General features: G+C 53.1%; 1 protein-coding gene across 14 annotated transcripts in view; it reads right to left on the reverse strand.

Annotated features, from left to right (window-relative positions):
• SHANK2 (SH3 and multiple ankyrin repeat domains 2) overlaps positions 1-19,764 on the reverse strand; it is a 561,551-nt gene that overhangs the window by 409,087 nt on the left and 132,700 nt on the right. For all 14 annotated transcript variants that reach the window (XM_070229004.1, XM_070229003.1, XM_070229002.1 and 11 more), the window contains exon 10: positions 8,197-8,274. In XM_070229004.1, coding sequence (XP_070085105.1) covers positions 8,197-8,274 — 78 coding nt within the window. The remainder of the gene's footprint in view (positions 1-8,196; positions 8,275-19,764) is intronic.

Below are 19,764 nucleotides of genomic sequence, written 5' to 3' on the forward strand. Positions count from 1 at the left end.
GGGCATCGTGTGCTCACTGACGTATCCCCCAGCACCCAGAAGAGGGCGTGGCTCTTACCAGGAGCTCAACACATACAGGAGGAAATGATGAATTCAAAACCCGGTTACTCCTCATCACAGATATCACGGGGTATCAGCCCAAACGCTGTGGGTTACCCAAGTTTCTCTGCCCTTGTCTAGACATACAACTTCCACTTTCCTGTTTCTGTGGGAGCACAGACTCTGAATCCCAAACAAGACTTTCAGAGGAACTTTCAAAAGGAACTACTTAAAAATAAATGGCTTTGCCGACTGCGTGTCCCCAGCAGGGACCCCAGGATACAGAGTGGACAAGGCTGGCGGGTTGAGCAGTAAGGAGTGGTGGGGACTGTGGCAGCTGGAAAGTGCAGGGTCCCCAAACTCCTGCCAAATGGCAACACACACAAAGGCCCCCTCTCCTCATTTTTCAAGGGACGCTGGAAGTCTGAATTTTTATATGAAATTCCTGGATGTGTAAATGAGGGCAAGGAATTTTTTAAAAGCTTCTGGGCCACAGTCAAACTCTCTGGCGTGAGATTCCCCCTTCAGTGGCAGGTGGTGAACTGTCACGAGCGGCTTATCCCATCAACCGGGTAAGTGGGAGCTGGTGCCCTGCCCGTGGCACGCTGCCTACCCTTCAGAAGGTCATCGGATCAAGGACGAGAGGCAGGCACCAGCATGCCCAGCTCCCGCCTCAGCCAGCTGCTTCTAAACACACCGCAAGAGGGAAAAAGAAATAAAAATATGATCTGGTCGGACAGGAAACACGAAGCTTTTCGTCGTCACCCACGCAAAGAGCTAGGACGAAATCTGGTGTTTCCTGACTCCCTCTGCAAGGGTCAAACGCTGCCTCCCCATCAACACACACGATGTGGGTTTCAAAGCCCCTGTGCATCGCGAGGTCCCCAGGCATGGCTCGCTGACTACCTGGAAGCCCCCGGGGGGCATTGTCTTGGCATCTCTCCCAGGGCCCTCGGCTGTGGCCCTGGCCCTGCTTCCCTGGGCTCGAAGGGGGGCCGGCTCCCGTGCAGGTGATGCTGATGACAGCACCCACAGTGCTAAGGTGCCTGAAGGGTCAGAGGAAGTCTGACATGGAGGTGTCACAGGGCCCCCGCGCTCCCTCCAGAGGCTCCAGGGGAGGGTCCTTACCGCCTCTTCCAGCTTCTGGGGCCGCAGCCCTCCAGCCTCTGCTGGATCTTCACGCGGCCTCCTCCTCTGCGTGCATCCTCTCATAAGAGCCCTTGTGATGGTTCGGAGCCCCCCGGATAGTCCACAGTAACGTCCCCATCTCGAGATCCTTAACCGCATCTGTAGAGTCTGTGCTGTCTAAGGCCACATTCTCAGGTTCCAGGGACGAGGACCTATGTCCTTTGGGGGCCGTGGTTCAGCCCAGCTCCCCTCCCACGCTCCTCCCTCACCCTGCCTGGGATCCCACTGCAGGCCATGTGCCCGCCTCCTTCCCTCCACACGCCCCGTCCTTTCCAGACTCCAGGCCCCTGCGTGGCCCCTCTCCCTGCAGTGCTGTGCCCAGCTGCCCAGCCGGCGGCCCTGTCTCTGCTCAGGCCTGGCCCCAGAGGACGGGTCGCCTCCTCACCCCCAAGCCCTCGGCCCTTTCTCTTCTCACTCTCCCCTGCTTTCTTTTCTAGTCACTTGCACGATGCACCCTTTTCCTTGGTGGTGGCCGTGCGTCTCGTCTGCTCTCCTGAGAACAGGCTCCTGCCTTCTTGCTCATGGCTGGAACCGCCAGGTCGCAGGCCAGCTGGGCCCAGAGAAGCTGAGAAACGGTCGGCCTCCGGAACGGCTGGACTTTGCTCTGCTCCTCCTCGCTGTCTGACCGCCCTCCGAGACAGAACATCTGCCTGGCTCAGGTGCGAAGTCAACGGGCAGAGGTCCAGGTGAGCTGAAGGGCAGGCCAGGATCCGTCTTTGGGTCAAGGGTCCATCGTGGGTGGGGGTGCAGGGGTCATGTGGGTGGCGGTCTCCCTGAGCAGGAAAGCTGGAGAAGGAGGACCCCAGAGGGATGAGGGAAAGCAGTCATCATGCACCTGGTGGGGACAACGCTGCAAAACACCCGTTGGGGCTGGATTTACAGGCACAGCCACAGCCTCCACATTCCGAAATTAGATGAGCTCCTCTAGAGGGTGAGCATGTGTCTGTGTGTGCACATGCGCAGGCCAGTGTGTGTGCATGTATGTGTGTGTCTGTGTGCATGTGCAGGTCTATGTGCACACACGCACATATGTGTGTGTCTCTGCGTGTGCATGCATGTGTGTCTGTGTGAGCAGGTCTATGTGTATCCATATGTGCAGCTCTACGTGTGTACATGCAGGTATGTGTGTGCGTGTATGTGTGTGTGCATGTCTTTGTGTGCACGTGGATGCATGTGCACGTGTCTGTGTGTTTAATGCACCTTCATTAACTTTGCAATGTCCCAGTGTCAGCTCGTACCATTTGCGGCACAGAAGGCAGCACAACAGGGCAGATCCTGGGACACCGCTCACGACACTCAACACAAAAGCGTCAGGCTGAGGGAGAAAACAAAATCACCTTGACCTTGCTCTAAAATCCATGTGGATTTCAACCCAATGAGGCGCTATGAATAGTTTTGTTTTTGAATCACTAAAAAAGGAAGGAAATTCAGAAAGGAGCCTGGAGGAACAGGGAATAGACGTGCCTGTTGGGTGGATCTCATCAGTTTCCCAAAAAAAAGTGCAATCCACCCAGAACCCAGACAAACGTCAGGCTGCCTTTGTCTCTGGCCCGTCCAGCAGCTCAGAGGCAGCTGCTTCGACCAGAGCAGAGGAGATGGATTCTAGAGCCATCAGTCATCGTCACGATGCTCCCCGCACCATCCAGCATCGCGAGAGACTCAGAGAACCTGCTCATTCCTCTCCGGCTTCATCGCTAAACGTGTGGCCTCGACTTGGAGCTCCGGGCAAAAGCAAATGAGATGCTCGGAGGGTCTGAAGGACGGAGGCCGGGATCTGAGGTTTTAGGAGAGATACGAGGCCACTTTCACGAGTCGAGCATCCCCCCAGAGAACGTGCGACAGCAGCGAGGCCACATCCTGGGGATCGGAGAGTGAATCGCAGCGAGGGGCCTGAGGGAAAAGAACCGTCACCCACGGAGTCATTGGCACCCGGGACCACCCAGCTCTGCCGCGCGGGGCAGGCACCATTTACGGCCCGAGACCCCAGGAATTTAATACTCCTTGTTTCCGGCTTTGCCCTTTCTCCTCCTCCTTTCTCATCCAGCGCGACGCTCAAGGAGGAGCATGGGGTCGGGCGGCCGTGTGCAACAAACACTGTCCCCCACGAGCTGTGCGACCCAGGCCGTTCACCCACCTGTTCGTCAGCGGAGGCGACAGCAGAGCCTGCATCACAGACGAGGCTTTATCCAGGGCGGGCAAAGAGCTCGCACCCGCTGAAGGGCGGCCAGCGCTACTGAGCCCAACTTTCCCCAAAAAGCCTTCCGAGGCCAGGACTTCGCTGTCCCCTCCCACCGATCTCACCCTCACGTGCCCCGCACATTAGACAGCTCAGAAGGCCTCTCCTTGCCTCGCCCTTTTCTCCTGTTTTCTCCTCCCTCTCTCTGCTCCTGGACGTCAGATCAGCAGCTGCAGAATACAATCCAGAGACGGATACAGCAGTGACATGTGTGGGGAGAAAGTCACCTCGATACCTCCAAAAACCACAGGCGCCCCTTTCAGAAGGGAGCTGCTGGGAGGCAGGAAGCACTCAAATCAATTCTGTGTATCAGCCAGAGGTCTTCAGGGAAACAGACATGGGGCGTGTGTGTCTGCACACACACACACACATTAACAGATTATCTTAAGGAATTGGCTCATGCGATTGTGCGGTTCTAAGTCTGAAGTCTGTGGGGCGGGCCGGCAGGCTGGAGACTCAGGCAAGCTTTCTATGTTAGAGTCTTGAGACCAAATCCCTTCTTCTCGGGGAAACGTCAGGTTTTGCTCCTAAGGCCTCCAACTGATTAGAGGAGGCCCACCCACATGACGGAGAGTTCCTCTCTTTACTGCAAATCAACTGACTGAAGATGTGAGCCACATCTGTGAAACAGCTTCACAGCACACCTGCATTGGCGTGTGATTACAGAGCCGGGCAGCAGCGCCGAGCCAGCCTGCACAGCAAACGAGCCATCAGCAGCCGTTTCCACCCCTCTCCCTCCTGCACTCCCTCCCTCACTTAGAGCTTACGCTTCTGTGGACTTCTTTCCACTCCGTCTTTATCTGCAGAATCAGGATATGTTTGCTCCCTCGGACGGAGCAATCTAAAAAGCACAAGGATTCCTGACGTCGTTCACTCCACGCCAGGATGCAAGAAAGGTAAACACACCAGGCCAAGTGTCTTCCTCCCTCCAGAGCCCAGAGCCTCGGACTGGAAGTCAGGAGGCCTGGAGACCCCAGACTGGGCCCCTTACTGATTTTGGAAGCCTCGGCATCCATCTCTCTATAATTCCGTTTCTACTATAAATTGGGGATATAAATGCCCATCTCATTGGGTTGTGGTACGTTAAATGAGAACACATATATGAGCATTGGTGAGCTTTAAAATTCTGTGCAACTGGAGAGATTCATCACGACCACTGTCATCACCGATACCCTAATCGTCATCATCACCACGATCATCACCACCACTGTCACCATTATGGCCACCGTCAGCAGGACCATCACCGCCTTCATCACCATCGTCACCATCAGCACCATCATCATAACCACCATCACCATCACCATCACCAGCATCATCACTGTCATCACCATTGTCATGATCGTCATCATCATCATCACCACCATCATCACCATCACCAGCGTCATCACTGTCATCACCATTGTCATCATCGTCATCATCACCACCACCATCATCACCATCACCAGCATCATCACTGTCATCACCATTGTCATGATCGTCATCATCATCATCACCACCATCATCACCATCACCAGCGTCATCACTGTCATCACCATTGTCATCATCGTCATCATCACCACCATCATCACCATCACCAGCGTCATCACTGTCATCACCATTGTCATCATCGTCATCATCATCACCACCATCATCACCATCACCAGCATCATCACTGTCATCACCATTGTCATGATCGTCATCATCATCATCACCACCATCATCACCACCATCACCACCATCATCATAACCTCCATCATCACTACCATCATCACCATCAACACTGTCATCACCATTGTCATGATCGTCATCATCATCACCACCATCATCACCATCACCAGCATCATCACTGTCATCACCATTGTCATGATCATCATCATCATCATCACCACCATCATCACTGTTACGAACTGAATTGCGTCTCCCCCAAAACTTGTATTTTGAAGCCCTAACCCCCACTGTGATGATATTTGGAGATGGAATCTGTAGGGAGGTAATTAAGGTTAAACGAGGTCATGGGGTGGAGCCTTAATCAGAATTGTTCCTACAAGAAGAGGGAGAAATACGAGAAAGCTCTGTGTCTGCACATGTGCCCAGAGGAAGGGCCAGCGAGGAGGTGGCCGTCTGCGAGCCAGGAGGAGAGCCTCCAGCAGAAACTAAATTTGCCGGCACCTTCTTCTCGCACGTCCAGCCTCCAGAACTGTGAGAAATAAGCGCTGTTTACGCCGCCCAGTCCGTGGCGTTCTGTTCTGGCGCCGAGCAGATTCACAGAATCACCAGCATCGTCATCACTATTTAAGATGCGCCCCAGCAATGCTGTAAGTGCCTCTCCTCCTCCTCCTCAAAAGACCACCTCTGTCCCTCCTTCGAGTCTCGCCCCTGAGTGGGCATCAGAAACTCTGGAGGGGTAACTAGCACACGGCACCAGACCCCGCCCCAGAGCTCTGCTGCAGTGGGGTGGGGGGCAGCCTGAGAGCTGCGTTTCTCTCAAGTGACTAAATTTCGCTGATGCAGCTGGCCCAGCATTTGGATTAAATCATTAAGCAAAAGCTTGGCCAGATGAGCTCCGCCAAAAATTCCAAGCTTTCTTAGAAAAGTTGGCACCCACAACAGCAGCGGAGCACCACCGACATTTTCCAGGTGAACATATCTGATCCCTGTGAAACGATGCGGCAAGACACCATTCTCCCGTAAACTCGACAGGAAGCGGTTTCTTTTTTAGGATTGGGATGGGAGGAACTGTGAATGAGAAACGAAACCTGAGGGTATTTTACAGGCAAGGATCTGTAGACTAAATTAAGTCTCTTCGCATCATTAAAACACGATGAGGCGGGCGGTACAAGGTGGGGAAACCAGCTCCCAGCGCGCAGTTGAAGCCCATTCTGGGAGTGCAGAGCGAGCAACCCAGGCTTTCATTTCTGCTGGTTACAGGAGCCACGTTTGCAGGATACAAAGTCCTATTATTCTAGTGCGCTTTGCATAATTGTCTCCCAGAACCATTTGTGGCACTCGATTGATTATCCTTAGCAAAATAGAGACAGATGGCGTTGGGCTGGGGCTGGTGTGGCTCCGCTGCGGGAGGGTATCCTGAGCATCCTGCCATGACTCCCGTAAGAGGGGTGTCCCCATCCCAGGTGATCACTGCCCGGGGTAAGGGGACGGGGTGGGGACGGACAGGCAGGCCTCCTACAGGGACCTTCCGTCCTGGACGCCACGCACGACTCACTTCCCTGGAGAACCAGGTGGCAGTCACAAGCCACTGCCCAGAAGAGTGAGAAGTGACTCTTTTGTACTATCTGAGCACATACCACAAATCAAAAGGCATGAGCTGCTGTTTGCTAAGCAATTTAAGCAACATTTTGACTTAAAACAAATAAAGGATCAAAGAAATATATTATGGAACGGCAAAAAAAAAAAAAAAAATCTTTAAACGAAGACCGCCAACCCAAAGCTAAGCCCAAAGGAGCAGACTCGGTCCCTCGATGCAACGGAAGGGACCACGTCTCCCTCGTCATCACCACTGGAAAGGAGAGATTTTCTTGGACAGTAACTCTAACCTTTATACACGTGACAGCAAACCAGGGGCTGTTACCATCTGCAAGTGGGAAGATTCAAGACTAAATTCCAGGCCGGCCACCATTAAAGGACCGAGGAAACTTTCCAACGGTGGTTATTAAACGTCCAGCCCAGTTTTTGGATTGAACTGGCTCATTGTCAAGACCGCAAGCCCGGATGTGTAGGAACATGTAAGAAGCGTACGAGTACAAAGACCCATGGGAGCCAGTTCTAATCAAAGATCTCTCCCTCACCTCAATAAGACAGAAAAGTAATGTCCGAATAAGAATCCTGGTCACTTCAGTTTTCAGTTCAAGGGCAGATATCGGACTGTGTTTAGCATCAGAAAGTATTTCTACAACTTAGAACAGCAATCTGAAAAAAAACTTTTGTCACCCTAACCATCCGGTCAGCTGCATTAAAGTTAGAGGAGCCCATATTTATACAATGGGATGCTATCCACCCGTTAAAAGGAATGAAGCACTGACCCACGCTACCACACGGACGACGCTTGAGAACACGACGCTAAATGGAAGAAGCCAGACACAAAAGACCATATACTATGTGATTCCGTTTCTAAGAAATGTCCAGAATAGGCCCCTGAATCATACACTTTGAAATGGTTAAAATGGCAAATTTTGTGTGATACGTATTGGAACACAACTCAAAAACAATGAGGACCCTGGCTTGAGTGCATCACTTGGGAACGCCCTAGCCAACGCCAGGTCGAGGCTGTCTGCCCTCCACTGTGGGAGAACGGACCCAGCGCGGGTGGCAGATGGATGACAAGCCACGTCCCCATGAGATTCTCACAGAGCTCTTCCCATTCAAAGGATGGGCAGCGACGCCAGCATTTTCCAACAGCTGCACGATTAACAGCACCCATGTCTTTGTTCCTCTCCAAAGCGGGCTTCTTGAATGAATACCCCACAGAGACAAATCGCCGCATTATTCACGCTGTTGGGTCCAATGGGCAGGGAGCCAGTGGTGAACAGGCAAACTGAAATATGTCAGCGGCCCCAGTGCTAAGGGATGGAGGGATGGAGGTGCAGGGCACAGCCCCCAAACGCAGACAGCATCCCCAACGCAACGGGCCGGCCTCACACCACGCACACAGACAGGCAGGATATGCAGAAACCCAAAGCCACCGCTGGCAATAACGCACATGCGGGCGTTCCCTGTCTCTGAGAACTCTTTCTTACCTGGAATGGAGTCTGGCTGTTGTAGTTTTTCAATTCCTTATTTCCGCCTCGAAAGAGCAGCACCCTCGCACAGCTGTCCTGCAAATTGAAAAGAAGAAATCTGTTTGGACCACGGTGGCACAGACCGTCTCTAAAGAAACCCGCTCAGAGGCTGAGGCTCACCGGAACTCAGAGAAATGGAAACGCAAAGTTCAAAGGAGGGCGTTTCTCGTTCATCGAGGGGGCGAGGATGAAGTTAAGCGGGTCCCTGGATGCTGTCAGGTGAAGCTTGACTGCAACGTTTTGGACAGCAACTTGGCAAGATCCATAAAAATCTAAAATACACACACCCCCACGGCCAAATGATTCCACATTTTAAGATTGAATTCGACAAAAAGTCTTGCACATGTGGATGAAATATATAATCAGTGAAACACAAAAAGAAAAGAAGAGAAAACCTAGAGACGGCAAAAATGTTCTAAAGTAAGGAAAGTGGGACTCATTCTGAAACATTCTTCGCCTAGGCGGTTGTAGGAAAAAACCAAAGCGGATTAATAAAAACCGACAAGAAATACACCCAAGAACTTCCAAGTAGAAAAGGCAAGTCTCAGAACAATAACCTAGCTTAATCTCATTTACGTTTTAAAAGCTCAGAATCTACGTCATAGAAAAGGAAAAGAATAAGTCTGGAAGGGCATGTGTCAGTTCACAGAATTTACTTTTCCAGGAAGAAAAAAGGATGGGGGAGTGAACGGCAGGAATCTTTTCTTATTATTTTCCATACTTGCACTTTTTAGTGTTTTTAAAAGGCAGGCCACAGTCGTTTCTTGCGTATTTTTACAATGACAATAAATCTATTCCTGTCCAGTGACGGAGCATCTGCCATTTGTGCACAGGGGCTGACAGAGAACTTCCGCCAACCCTGGAAGTTGGGGACAAATTCCTACAAATAAAATGACAGGGGGCGACATACTGAAGTAGCGACACTGGTTCTAAGAATACTTTGCCTAATAAACGGGGCTGGGCTGTTTAGAATGAGTCAACGACGTTTTTCAAAGAGCATCTAGAAGATGGCGTGAAGGCTGGCCATGGTGCATCAGAAAGCCGGGCGGCTGCCACGGGCCGGGCACCTTCTCCGAGGACTCTGTGCCGACGGCCGCCAGCACAAGTCACAGCCAAACCCCGGCAGTGGGCCTTTCTGGGCTGTCCCATCGTTGCCCACGGAGCCCAGCGTAGAGACGGGAGGCACGATGCCCCAGGCTCGACACTCGCTACCGCTGACCGAAGGAGTAAGGAAGTAACCAACCAGGGGCTCCCACCCAGGGAGCTGCTTAAAACGACAGGCCAGCGGCCCCACCTCGGACCAGAGGGGACTGGCTGTCTGGGGACAGGCAGGGGCCTCGGCGAGCGCACATGGCGTAGGTGACAGGACCTGGTGGAGAAGCAGGATGCAGACGAAAGCTGGAAATCCAAGGAGATGGACAGTGGGTGAGCGGCTGCCCAGGGCTGGGGCGCTGGAGGGTGATGGGGAGTGACCCTTACGGGTCTCTGTTTGGGGGGACGAAATGTTCTAGTTTGACTATGGTCATGGGGCCGCAACTGCGAACAGACTAAAAACCAGTGAACTGCAGATTTTAGATGGGTAAATTTACAGTGTGTGAATTACATCTCAAAAAACATGTTATATAGCAAAAAAGGGAAGCAAGCAAGAGAGGGAGCGAGAGAGAGAGACACAGACAGACACAGACAGAGACAGAGAAACAGACACAGAGAGACAGAGATAGAGAGACAGACAGAGGGAGACACACACACACACAGAGATAGAGATAGAGACAGAGACAGAGCGAGAGACAGAGATAGGCAGAGACAGACAGACACACACACACTCACAGAGGGACAGAGGGAGAGAGCGAGCTGCCACACGGGCAGACGGTTTCCACTCCACACGGAGGAAGGCAAAGCCAAGAGCACAGCTGGGTCTGCCAAAGCAGAGTGAGCCGTCAGCTGCCAGCTGGAGCTGCCGCGATGCTATGACCCGGGCGAGTGGCCCACGGGGCTCCCACCTCTTGATGACGTTTGGAGGGAAGAACCCACTTGTGAAGGGAGCAGACAGAAGCCAGGCGGAGGCCCCTTACTCCACAAGCTGCAATGCGCGGAGGCATCTGAGAGGGGTGGGCTGCTTATTAAACACGGACAGGGCAGGGTAGATCTGAGTTCTGCAGAGAAGGATTAACTGGCCTCTGGGCTCTCAGGCCACCAGGGTTCTGGGACCTCAGCCATGCCCCACGGCTGCCTTCGGTCACTGTGCGTGTGAAGGTCACCTGTGGGCTTAGGGACGCACGCTGCTTCAGGTCCCGTCTGAGGCCTGGACAGGGCTGCCCTCCACGGACCACTCTGGGGTGAAGACGGGGCCTGGGGACCAGGGCACGGGGGAGTCTGTGCTTCGGGGAGGGGCAGAGGGATGTGGAGCCGTGGGCCTCGGGCGAGCAGGCTGGCCTCCATGTGACTGCAGGAAGCGCACGAGGAGGTGAAGGCTGGGGGAGAAGAGCAGCAGAGAGAAACGCACGCCAGGAGCCCAGGGTGTCTAGAAACAAAGCTGCCAGTGTGTGAGGACAGGCAAGGATCTGACGGGTGGCAGAGGACGGTTCAGGAGCAGAGACCACGGGAGAAGCTGAGCCCTCCCTGCACTGCTCGCCTTTTTTCCACGAGCACGCGTTCATGTAATGCTTTGTGGAGCTAAAAGTGTTTAACAAAATCTAAAAAGACGTAACTAGGCTCAGGAAACACATTTTTCCTATTTGGGGTACAATTAAACCCAGGATTTAAAAAGAAAGCCCCAGCGTTAGCTCAAGTGGTGACACGCCCTTCAAACCCAGCCTGAGCCACACACCTGGGACAGGCAGGTCAGGACCTGGCTGGGGTCTTGTCATTTTATTCCAGACTCTCAAACTGCAGCCCGGGGGCACCAACTCCAGCCCAGATGGTTTTATAAATAAAGTTTTATTAGAACACAGGCCCCTGCACTTTCCGGTCCTGCTCCAGCCCTCCCCACCCCTGCCTGTGCTTCCAGAACCCGAGCCAGCATCCTCACTCTCCACTTGAATTACCCCTAGTTGAGTTCTGTTACTTACAATCCAAAGAAAATTAGTTAGATTAATTAAAACAACAGCATTATCATGCCCCAGTGAGAAAAAAAGTTTGTGGAGAGAAGAGAGGAGAAAAGGAGAAAGTATTTTCGAGAACTGAGGCAGAGAAGGGTACGCAGGGCTGGGAGGATGGAGGAATTTCGGCAGGTCAGCACCTGGGGTGTGGGGGGGGCAGGTCGGAGAGAAGGGAGTGCACTTCCCCTGGGGCAGCAAGCAGGGGGGACCCCACGACGGGCTCAGGGGACATGAGGGCTGCCCGGGCATCTCACCCTGAACTGAATTTGCACTGGGTCCCAAGTGCACCCTAGTCCAGCTCCAGGGGTGAGTGAGCGGCCTGGAGGGACCACCCAGCTGGGAGCAACTGGGCAGTCAGAATCCAGAATTCAAGAGCTCCTCTGGGGTGGGGCTGGTGACGCCCCACCCCAGCCCCCGAACTCTGCAGTTCCTTGTACGCGCTCCATATTGCTCACAAGGACTTTCACTGAAAATTCTCATCCTAAAGGATGTTTCCTATAAACCGCTAAGAATCGGTCCTTGCCAGGCACTGCCAATGACTTGGAGTCAATATTAGCCAACCCCTCGACACACAGCCCACCACTCTAATATTTACCAGATTTCCAAGTGAGATCACGTTCCAGATGGCTACTGCAAAATTAAAGGGCAAGTGGTTCACTGGGCTTCATAACAATTCTACCCTGTGTGTGTGCATGCTCACATGTGCATCTGTATGTGTGTGCATGCATGCATGCATATGAGTGCACATGCACATGTGTGTGCTCTGCAGCTCAGAAAACACATCCGCCTGTCCCTTCTGATTCGATGCTCACAGCATCCCTGCCAGAGGCTGACAGCAGGCCCATTTCACAGATGAGGCAGCCGAGGTTGCAAGGGTTCAGTGAAAAACTGGAGCTTTAGAAAGGGAGAAAAAGGCAAAGCTGTGACCCAGAGGAGTTGCTAACGAGGAGCCTGGCTGCTCCCTGGCACGGTGCTAGTGGCCCGAGCTCCTTTCTGAAGTGTCTTATATAATACACGGAGGTGTGTCTGCATCCTTTTAAATATAAGGTCAAGCGAATATAGATACAGAAGCAATGTGCATTCTTTTGAGGGCCACGGCATCAGCAAGAATATCATTTTCGCTGACAATTATCTTCTTGGCAGAACTTTTCGGAGACACTTCCCTTAACGATGCTTCTCTCCTTAACACTTCCCTCCTACTTCCCTGAGCATCTCTGAGGCTCACCCTGCGCCGTCCCTGTGGGTCACCACTCCCCGCAGGAGCCCAGGCGCCATCATTTCCATCCTATACATGAAGACGCAGACCCAGAAAGCATATTCATTCACGCGTGCAATGAGTGGATACGGAGCGTCGACCCCGCCAGGTACCATCCTGGCCCCCGGGGACACAGCACACCGTGCAAACAATAGAAGAGGGTCTTGTGACGGAGGGACAGTGAGGGCAGGTGGTCAGGGAAGGCCTCCCTGAGGAGGTGGCCTCTAAGCTGAGCCTCAGTGATGAGAAAAGAGCCGTGTGACAATCAGAGGAAGCATTCCCAGCAGAGGGAGCAGCGAGCGTGAAGGCTGGGGCTGGGCTGCGGGAAGCTGGGCGAGGAGGGCAGGAGACGAGCTGGATGGGGGACAAGGGCCTTCGGGTTCACATGATGGGGATTTTCATCACAGGGGACACAAACTCATTGGCCTGGTACAAAGCCGCTGTGGTGCTCTGTGGAAAAGTGGAGCAGAGGGAAGGAAAACTAGAAGGCAGGAGACCCGTGGGCAGGAATGCAGCTGTCCAGGGCAAAGACGCCAGCGGCCTGGGCAAGCATGGGACGGGTGGAGGGGACAGCAGGGGTGGCCTCGGGAGATGACCAGACCTGGGACAAGAGGGATGGTGAGGAACAGGAGGGCAGCCCGGATTCCAGGCTGGAGCCATGGAGAGAAAGACGCTATTTACAGAGCAGGGAGAGGCAGCTAAATTGGAGCCACGTCCAGGGTCTCCGCTGGGGACGTCGGCTGGGCAGCGGACGTCACAGCCACAGCTCAGGGCAGAGGTGAGTCGGCACGGGCTGACCGGGGCCGTCGCTGTTTTCTGAAGGACACAGACAGGGCTGCCTGAGGTCACCGTGGGGGAGAGCATGGATGACAGGAGTGTATGGCCTGGACACCAAGAAATGATGCCAACTGAGAGGCTGAGCCAGATGGGGACAGAGGTGTGGCCATGGCAATGCCATGTGGGGGTGGCCAGCTGCCCTGAGCGAGGCAGGATGGAAGTGTGACCAGGGTGTGTTGGCAAGGAAACAAGAGGGACCGTGGAGGTCAAGGGAGCAGCAATCTCTTGATGAGCTTACCAGGGAAGGCGGGCTGAGGAGTGCAGATGGAAGCAAGTGGGCAAGCGGGGAGCCCTTAGAGAAAGAGGACAGTGGGGTCTCTGCATAAGGAAACTGGCATGTGGGGCTGGCCCCGTGGCCGAGTGGTTTCGCCGGTTCAGATCCCGGCCACGGACATGACACCGCTCATCCAGCCATGTTGAGGCGGCGTCCCACATGCCACAACTAGAAGGACCCACAACTAAAAATACACAACTATGTACTGGGGGCATTTGGGGAGAAGAAGAGGAAAAAAAAAGATTGGCAACAGATGTTAGCTCAGGGCCAATCTTTAAAAAAACAAAGAATATCTTCTTTGGATCTAGTGGGAATCTTCCGGTACAACACGAACAATGAGGCAGCAGCCCCATTCATTAAAAAAAAAAGACGGGCGTGATGAGAGAGGAGGCAAGGTCAGCACTGACGCTGGTTACTGGTTGGCCCAAGATTACCCAGCTGGCCTTGCAGCCAGGGTTTTAGTCCGATCGCCAAGCCCCAACCTCTGCTTTCACGTCCGCTGCACAGGGACCATCTTTGCTTAAATGGCACATCCAGGAATTACTAAATACTCCATTATAAGTCAGGAATTCATTTCCAGTTTAAATTATCCTCTGAAATGAGCCCGTCTAGGTAGACAAATCCAGGAAGAGCTAAGATGCACGCGGTCAGCAAAAAGGGAAAGAACAGAGGTGGGATGCGCATGTCACCAGAGTGGGTTGGAACCTGGCCCCCCAGATCAACCCTCCCTTGAAGAGATGTACCCCGAAGACCACATCCTGCACACGACTTGTGCCTGGTGGAGTCCTGCGCCCGCCCCAATTAAGGGGTGACAGGCACGTGTCCCGCAGCCTGGGGAAGAAGAAATACAGGGTGGGGTTGGAAGCGTGGCTTTGCCATTTACTAGCTGAGCTGCTCTGGGCCAAGCCTGCATCTCCTGACCCGGAGAAGGGAATGACACCAACAGCAGCCACCAACGGCTCCTTGGAGCGGTCTATGGGGAAAGACCACATGGATGGCTTCCATCCAGCGAGATGCACATCCTCATGCTGGGGAGGGTTAGAACCCCCGTGACGGCCCCCGTGGAGGCAGCCGCCGGGCTGACGAGGGCTCCGTGGGCACAGAGACACGAAGAGAACACAGCCCATCTCTTCGTACCTTGGCTCTCACTTGACTCAAGAGGTCTGCTCCAGAGAAGCAGGTTTATTTTTTATCTTCCAGACAAATTGGCCTGGCCTGGTAACCTGCGATATTTGAAACTCCCCCCCGTCCGTCATTACCCACGGCAGAAAAACAAACACCAGCCTGCATGCCTCCCCCTCTGGGGCTCCTGGAAAGCCAGCAAGAGGCGAGGGAGTCAGCAGATTAGACACAATTTGCTGCTTACAATCAAAGCCCTAATTAGTTGATTTCATAAGAGAAGAAGAGAGAATATTCTGATCACAGTGTGTAGTATTAAAATTGTGCAGATGAGCTCTGCCTAAAATTGATAAAACACAAACATCAACCCATAAACCTGGATGCTTTCAGAGTTAATAAGGAGCGGCTTGGTGAGGAAAATCAGCAGCAGTAGCAGTACCATCAGCATCATCACTATCATAAACCATTCCCATCACACAATCATCACCACATCACCCCCATCACCACCACCACCACCATCATTCATGACCATCAAACAATCATTACCACCACCATCACCACCACACCTTCATCACCATCGCCGTCATTACCACCATCACCACAATCACTACCACCACCATCACCACCACACCATCATCACCATCGCCGTCATTACCACCATCACCACAATCACTACCACCACCATCACCACCACACCATCATCACCATCGCTGTCATTACCACCATCACCACAATCATTCATTACCACCACCATCACCATCATCAGCACGTCATTATCACCATCGCCGTCATCATCACCATCATAACCATCACCATCATCACCACCATCATTCATTACCATCAAAACAATCATTACCACCATCATCCCCACCATCATCATCACCATCACCACTACCATCATCATCATCACCATCATCATCACCACCACCATCATTCATTACCGTCAAAACAATCATTACCATCACCACCACCATCACCACACCATCATCACCATCGCCGTCATTACCACCATCACCACAATCACTACCACCACCATCACCACATCATCATCATAACCATCACCATCATCATCACCACATCATCATCATCATCATCATCACTATCACCACCACCATCATCACCATCATCATCACCATCATCACCATCACCACTACCATCATCACCATCACCATCATCATTATCACCATCACCATCATCACCATCATAACCATCACCATCATCACCACCATCATTCATTACCATCAAAACAATCATTACCATCATCATCATCACCATCATCATCATCACCATCACCATCATCATCACCACCACCATCATCATCACCATCATCATCACCATCACCACTACCATCATCATCACCATCATCACTATCACCACCACCATCATCACCATCATCATCACCATCATCACCATCACCACTACCATCATCACCATCACCATCATCATTATCACCATCACCATCATCACCATCATAACCATCACCATCATCACCACCATCATTCATTACCATCAAAACAATCATTACCATCATCATCATCACCATCATCATCATCACCATCACCATCATCATCACCACCACCATCATCATCACCATCATCATCACCATCACCACTACCATCATCATCACCATCATCATCACCATCATAACCAACATCATCATCACCATCATCACCATCATCAGCACATCATTATCACCATCGCCATCATCATCACCATCACCACCATCACCACTACCATCATCACCATCACCATCATCATCATAACCATCACCATCATCATCACCATCACCACCATCACCAATATAGCCACTAATTACTGAGCATACCATATGTCTGTTTTCTATTTTAAGCCTCTTAGCAACCCTGAGAGTTAGGTATAAATTATCCCCACGTTACAGATGAGGGATTTCAGAGCCCAAGAGAGACAGTGGGTTGCCTAAGACAACACAGCAAGGTAATGGTTTAGACCAAGTGGAACCCAGACTGCCCCGTCTGCTCGCACTGCAGCTCCACTTCACTGAGGCTGCTTCCTGATTCCTTTCCCTGAATCCTATCCTGACTCGAAGGCATTGCATCCCCACCCTGGGGACAGTCTCTTTCTCAACACTGTTCCCCAGAGGGCCCTGGATGCCTGCCCTGTATGACACCCCTTTCTGCATAAAGTCGCCGAGTGGTTTCTCTTGCCTGCCCTGAGCCTGCTGGATGCAGCCACGAGCAGCACATGTGTGTATAAATGGGGAGCTGGGGACAGAGAGGAGCTCAGCGCATTGGGCACAGGCGGAGGACAGAGCTTTAAGTTAAGTCCGATGAGCAGGGGGTGCCCGACTGAAGCTGGGGCCCTCCACTCCTCCTGGACAGTTTATGAGGAGCCGGGGGGATGTGCCTCTGTGAACCACACTGCCAGGCGTCCTGGACCGGCTTCTCTTACGACATCAGTGAGACACCCCAACAGTTAGGGAGGGCCTAAGAGAGGAGATTAGAGACCCACAGACGCATCCCAGGGAGGCACACGAGTGATTCAGGAGGCTGGATCCCAGAGCCCTCGCTGACCTCCCGACAAGACACAGTGTCCAGGGCGTGTGGGGCCACCAAGCCGCAACACACAATGGCCCCCGGGAGGTAATGCAAGGCAGGGAGTCCAAACCAGGCGGTGCCACCTACGGCATCTCTGCCCGTGCCACAGAGGAGGGACACACGGCTGGAGCTGGAGCCGCAGCAGGCTGCCCGCGGTGAGCCCGGGCCCTGGAGAGGGGGCAGCTCTCATGCACCTACAGAGGCCTCCTGGCCCACCAAGAGGAAGTGGCTGGGCCCTGGAGCTGGCCGTGTGTGCATAACTTAGGTCTGGGGAGCAAGCAGACGCAGTCTTCTGGGCCCAGGCTTGGCAACCTGTGGCCCCCTGCCTGCTTTGGAAATAAAGTTTTAGTGGCACCCAGCCACACTGGTTCATGTGCCTATTGTCTGTGGCTGAGTCGATACTGCAACGGCAGAGCTGAGCCGCCCTGCCCAAGTCCACGGGCCCCACAAAGCTGAAAACAGTCCCTAACTGGCCCCTTACAGGAAAAGTCTGCTGGCCTCTCTTCTGACCTAAGGTATGAGGGGGGAGGGTGCTCCTGAGAGCCTCAGCCAGCGCTGGGTCCTCCCAGGACCATCAGCTGAGAGGTGGGGACAAACGTGGAGCATGAAGACTGACCCCAGTCAAACCAGCCCCGTTCATAGCTCAGGATACAGGGCCCGCCCCGTGTCCGAGTGGTCAAGTTCGTGCGCTCCACTTACGCGGCCGGTGGTTTGCTGGTTCGGATCCTGGGCGTGGACCTACACACTGCCCATCAAGCCGTGATGCTGTGACAGCGTCCCACACAGAAGAACTAGAATGACCTAGAACCAGGGTATACGACTATGCACTGGGGCTCCAGGGGGAAAAAAACAAAAGAGGAAGATCGGCAACAGATGTTAGCTCAGGGCCAATCTTCCTCACCAAAAAGCACACCTTAAAAAAAAAACAACCTCAGAATACAGACTAACAAAATGCTTCCATCTCTTCTAATAAAAAAAAAACACTAACACTCTCAAAGATCATCTTGTCCACAATTATTTCCAGTGACAGAAAACATGTTTTTCCTGGGGTTTTTTTTCCATGATAAAATATGCTCAAAGTCTACTGGGGAAAATTAAGGAACGTTTTCGTCCTCTAAGGCAGCAATTAAGAAGCGTGTGTTGGCACAGATGTTTTAGCAGCAAAGCCAAGCCTCATGATGTGTGTTTTTCTAATGCAGCCAAGCAAGGAGTCTCCAGGCTCAGAGTCATTCTAACATCCAGATGCCGGGGGTCAGGGGGCACCTAGCGCCCAGCTGCAGGCAGAGCCCATCGATGTGCTTTTGTGAAGAAGGAAGCCAGCAGCTCCCAAAAATGCCCCCTGAAGCCCAGGTGCAAGGCTACCCCAACCCCATCTGGCTAAGTTGCTCTCCTGTGCCAGGCACAGGGGAGACCCTGAAAGATGGCAGTTTATGCCCTTGAGAAGGTGGGCCCAGGGGGGAGGAGATCCCAGCAAGGACAAGTCAGGCATAATAATGGCCTCATCCTGGGCAGTGCAGCCTGGCTGTCTCACAAAGGGCTGCAGAGCAAAAAATACAAGTAACTCTATCAAGGGCTCATCAAGGGAAGGCTTGACTGAGGGCGGGATATCTCAGTTGGGTCTTGAAGGATGCATAGGAGTTCTCCAGACCAAAGAATCCAGGAGGGTTTAATAGCCAGAAGCAAAAATGGCACTTCAGAGTGGCTGGAGGGTCCTGGGCTGGGGAGTAGCCATGGAGTGGGCAGGGAAAGGACTTGGGTGGAGTCAAAGGCTGGAGATCCCACCCAAAAAGATGGAATCATTGCTTTGGGTTGGAAAGATAATGCTGATGGCAGAGAGAGGACAAGCAGAGCACACAAGCTTGGGGACCCCCAGCAGATACCCTAATCCATGAGCTTTCCTCTGTTCCTCCAGGTGGTGGAGCCCCTGAATCCATCCTGCTCGTCTGCTCATATGGCACATACACCCCACCACCCTCCAGACTTGAGATTCCTTGAAAGTGGAGCAGGAGAAGAATAAAGGAAAGCAGGGGTGGGGAAGACCGACAACAGTGACATCAGCAGTCACCCGGACCTTGAGCACCGAGGAAGATACCACCCACCCTTGAAGCAGCACCGGCCACCCCCATCCCCGTGAGCCTGCCCCCTCTCCTCCTCCAGGGGCCTCCTCAGCACCTGCAGGCCTCACCACTGCCCCATCTCGGCGGGACAGCAGCTCTCTCGTTTTACCCGCCTACGCACAGCACGGGGCTCACACCATGCAGTGGTGCCGCCCCCCTGCCATGTAGGGTTCACACTCCCAGAGGGCAGGGGTCACACCCCACACTCCTCAGTGCTTCCCAAACACGTCTTTACACAGTTTTCACGATCCAT

The sequence above is a fragment of the Equus caballus genome, chromosome 12 (assembly GCF_041296265.1).
Source record: "Equus caballus isolate H_3958 breed thoroughbred chromosome 12, TB-T2T, whole genome shotgun sequence".
Taxonomy (NCBI): Eukaryota; Metazoa; Chordata; class Mammalia; order Perissodactyla; family Equidae; genus Equus; species Equus caballus.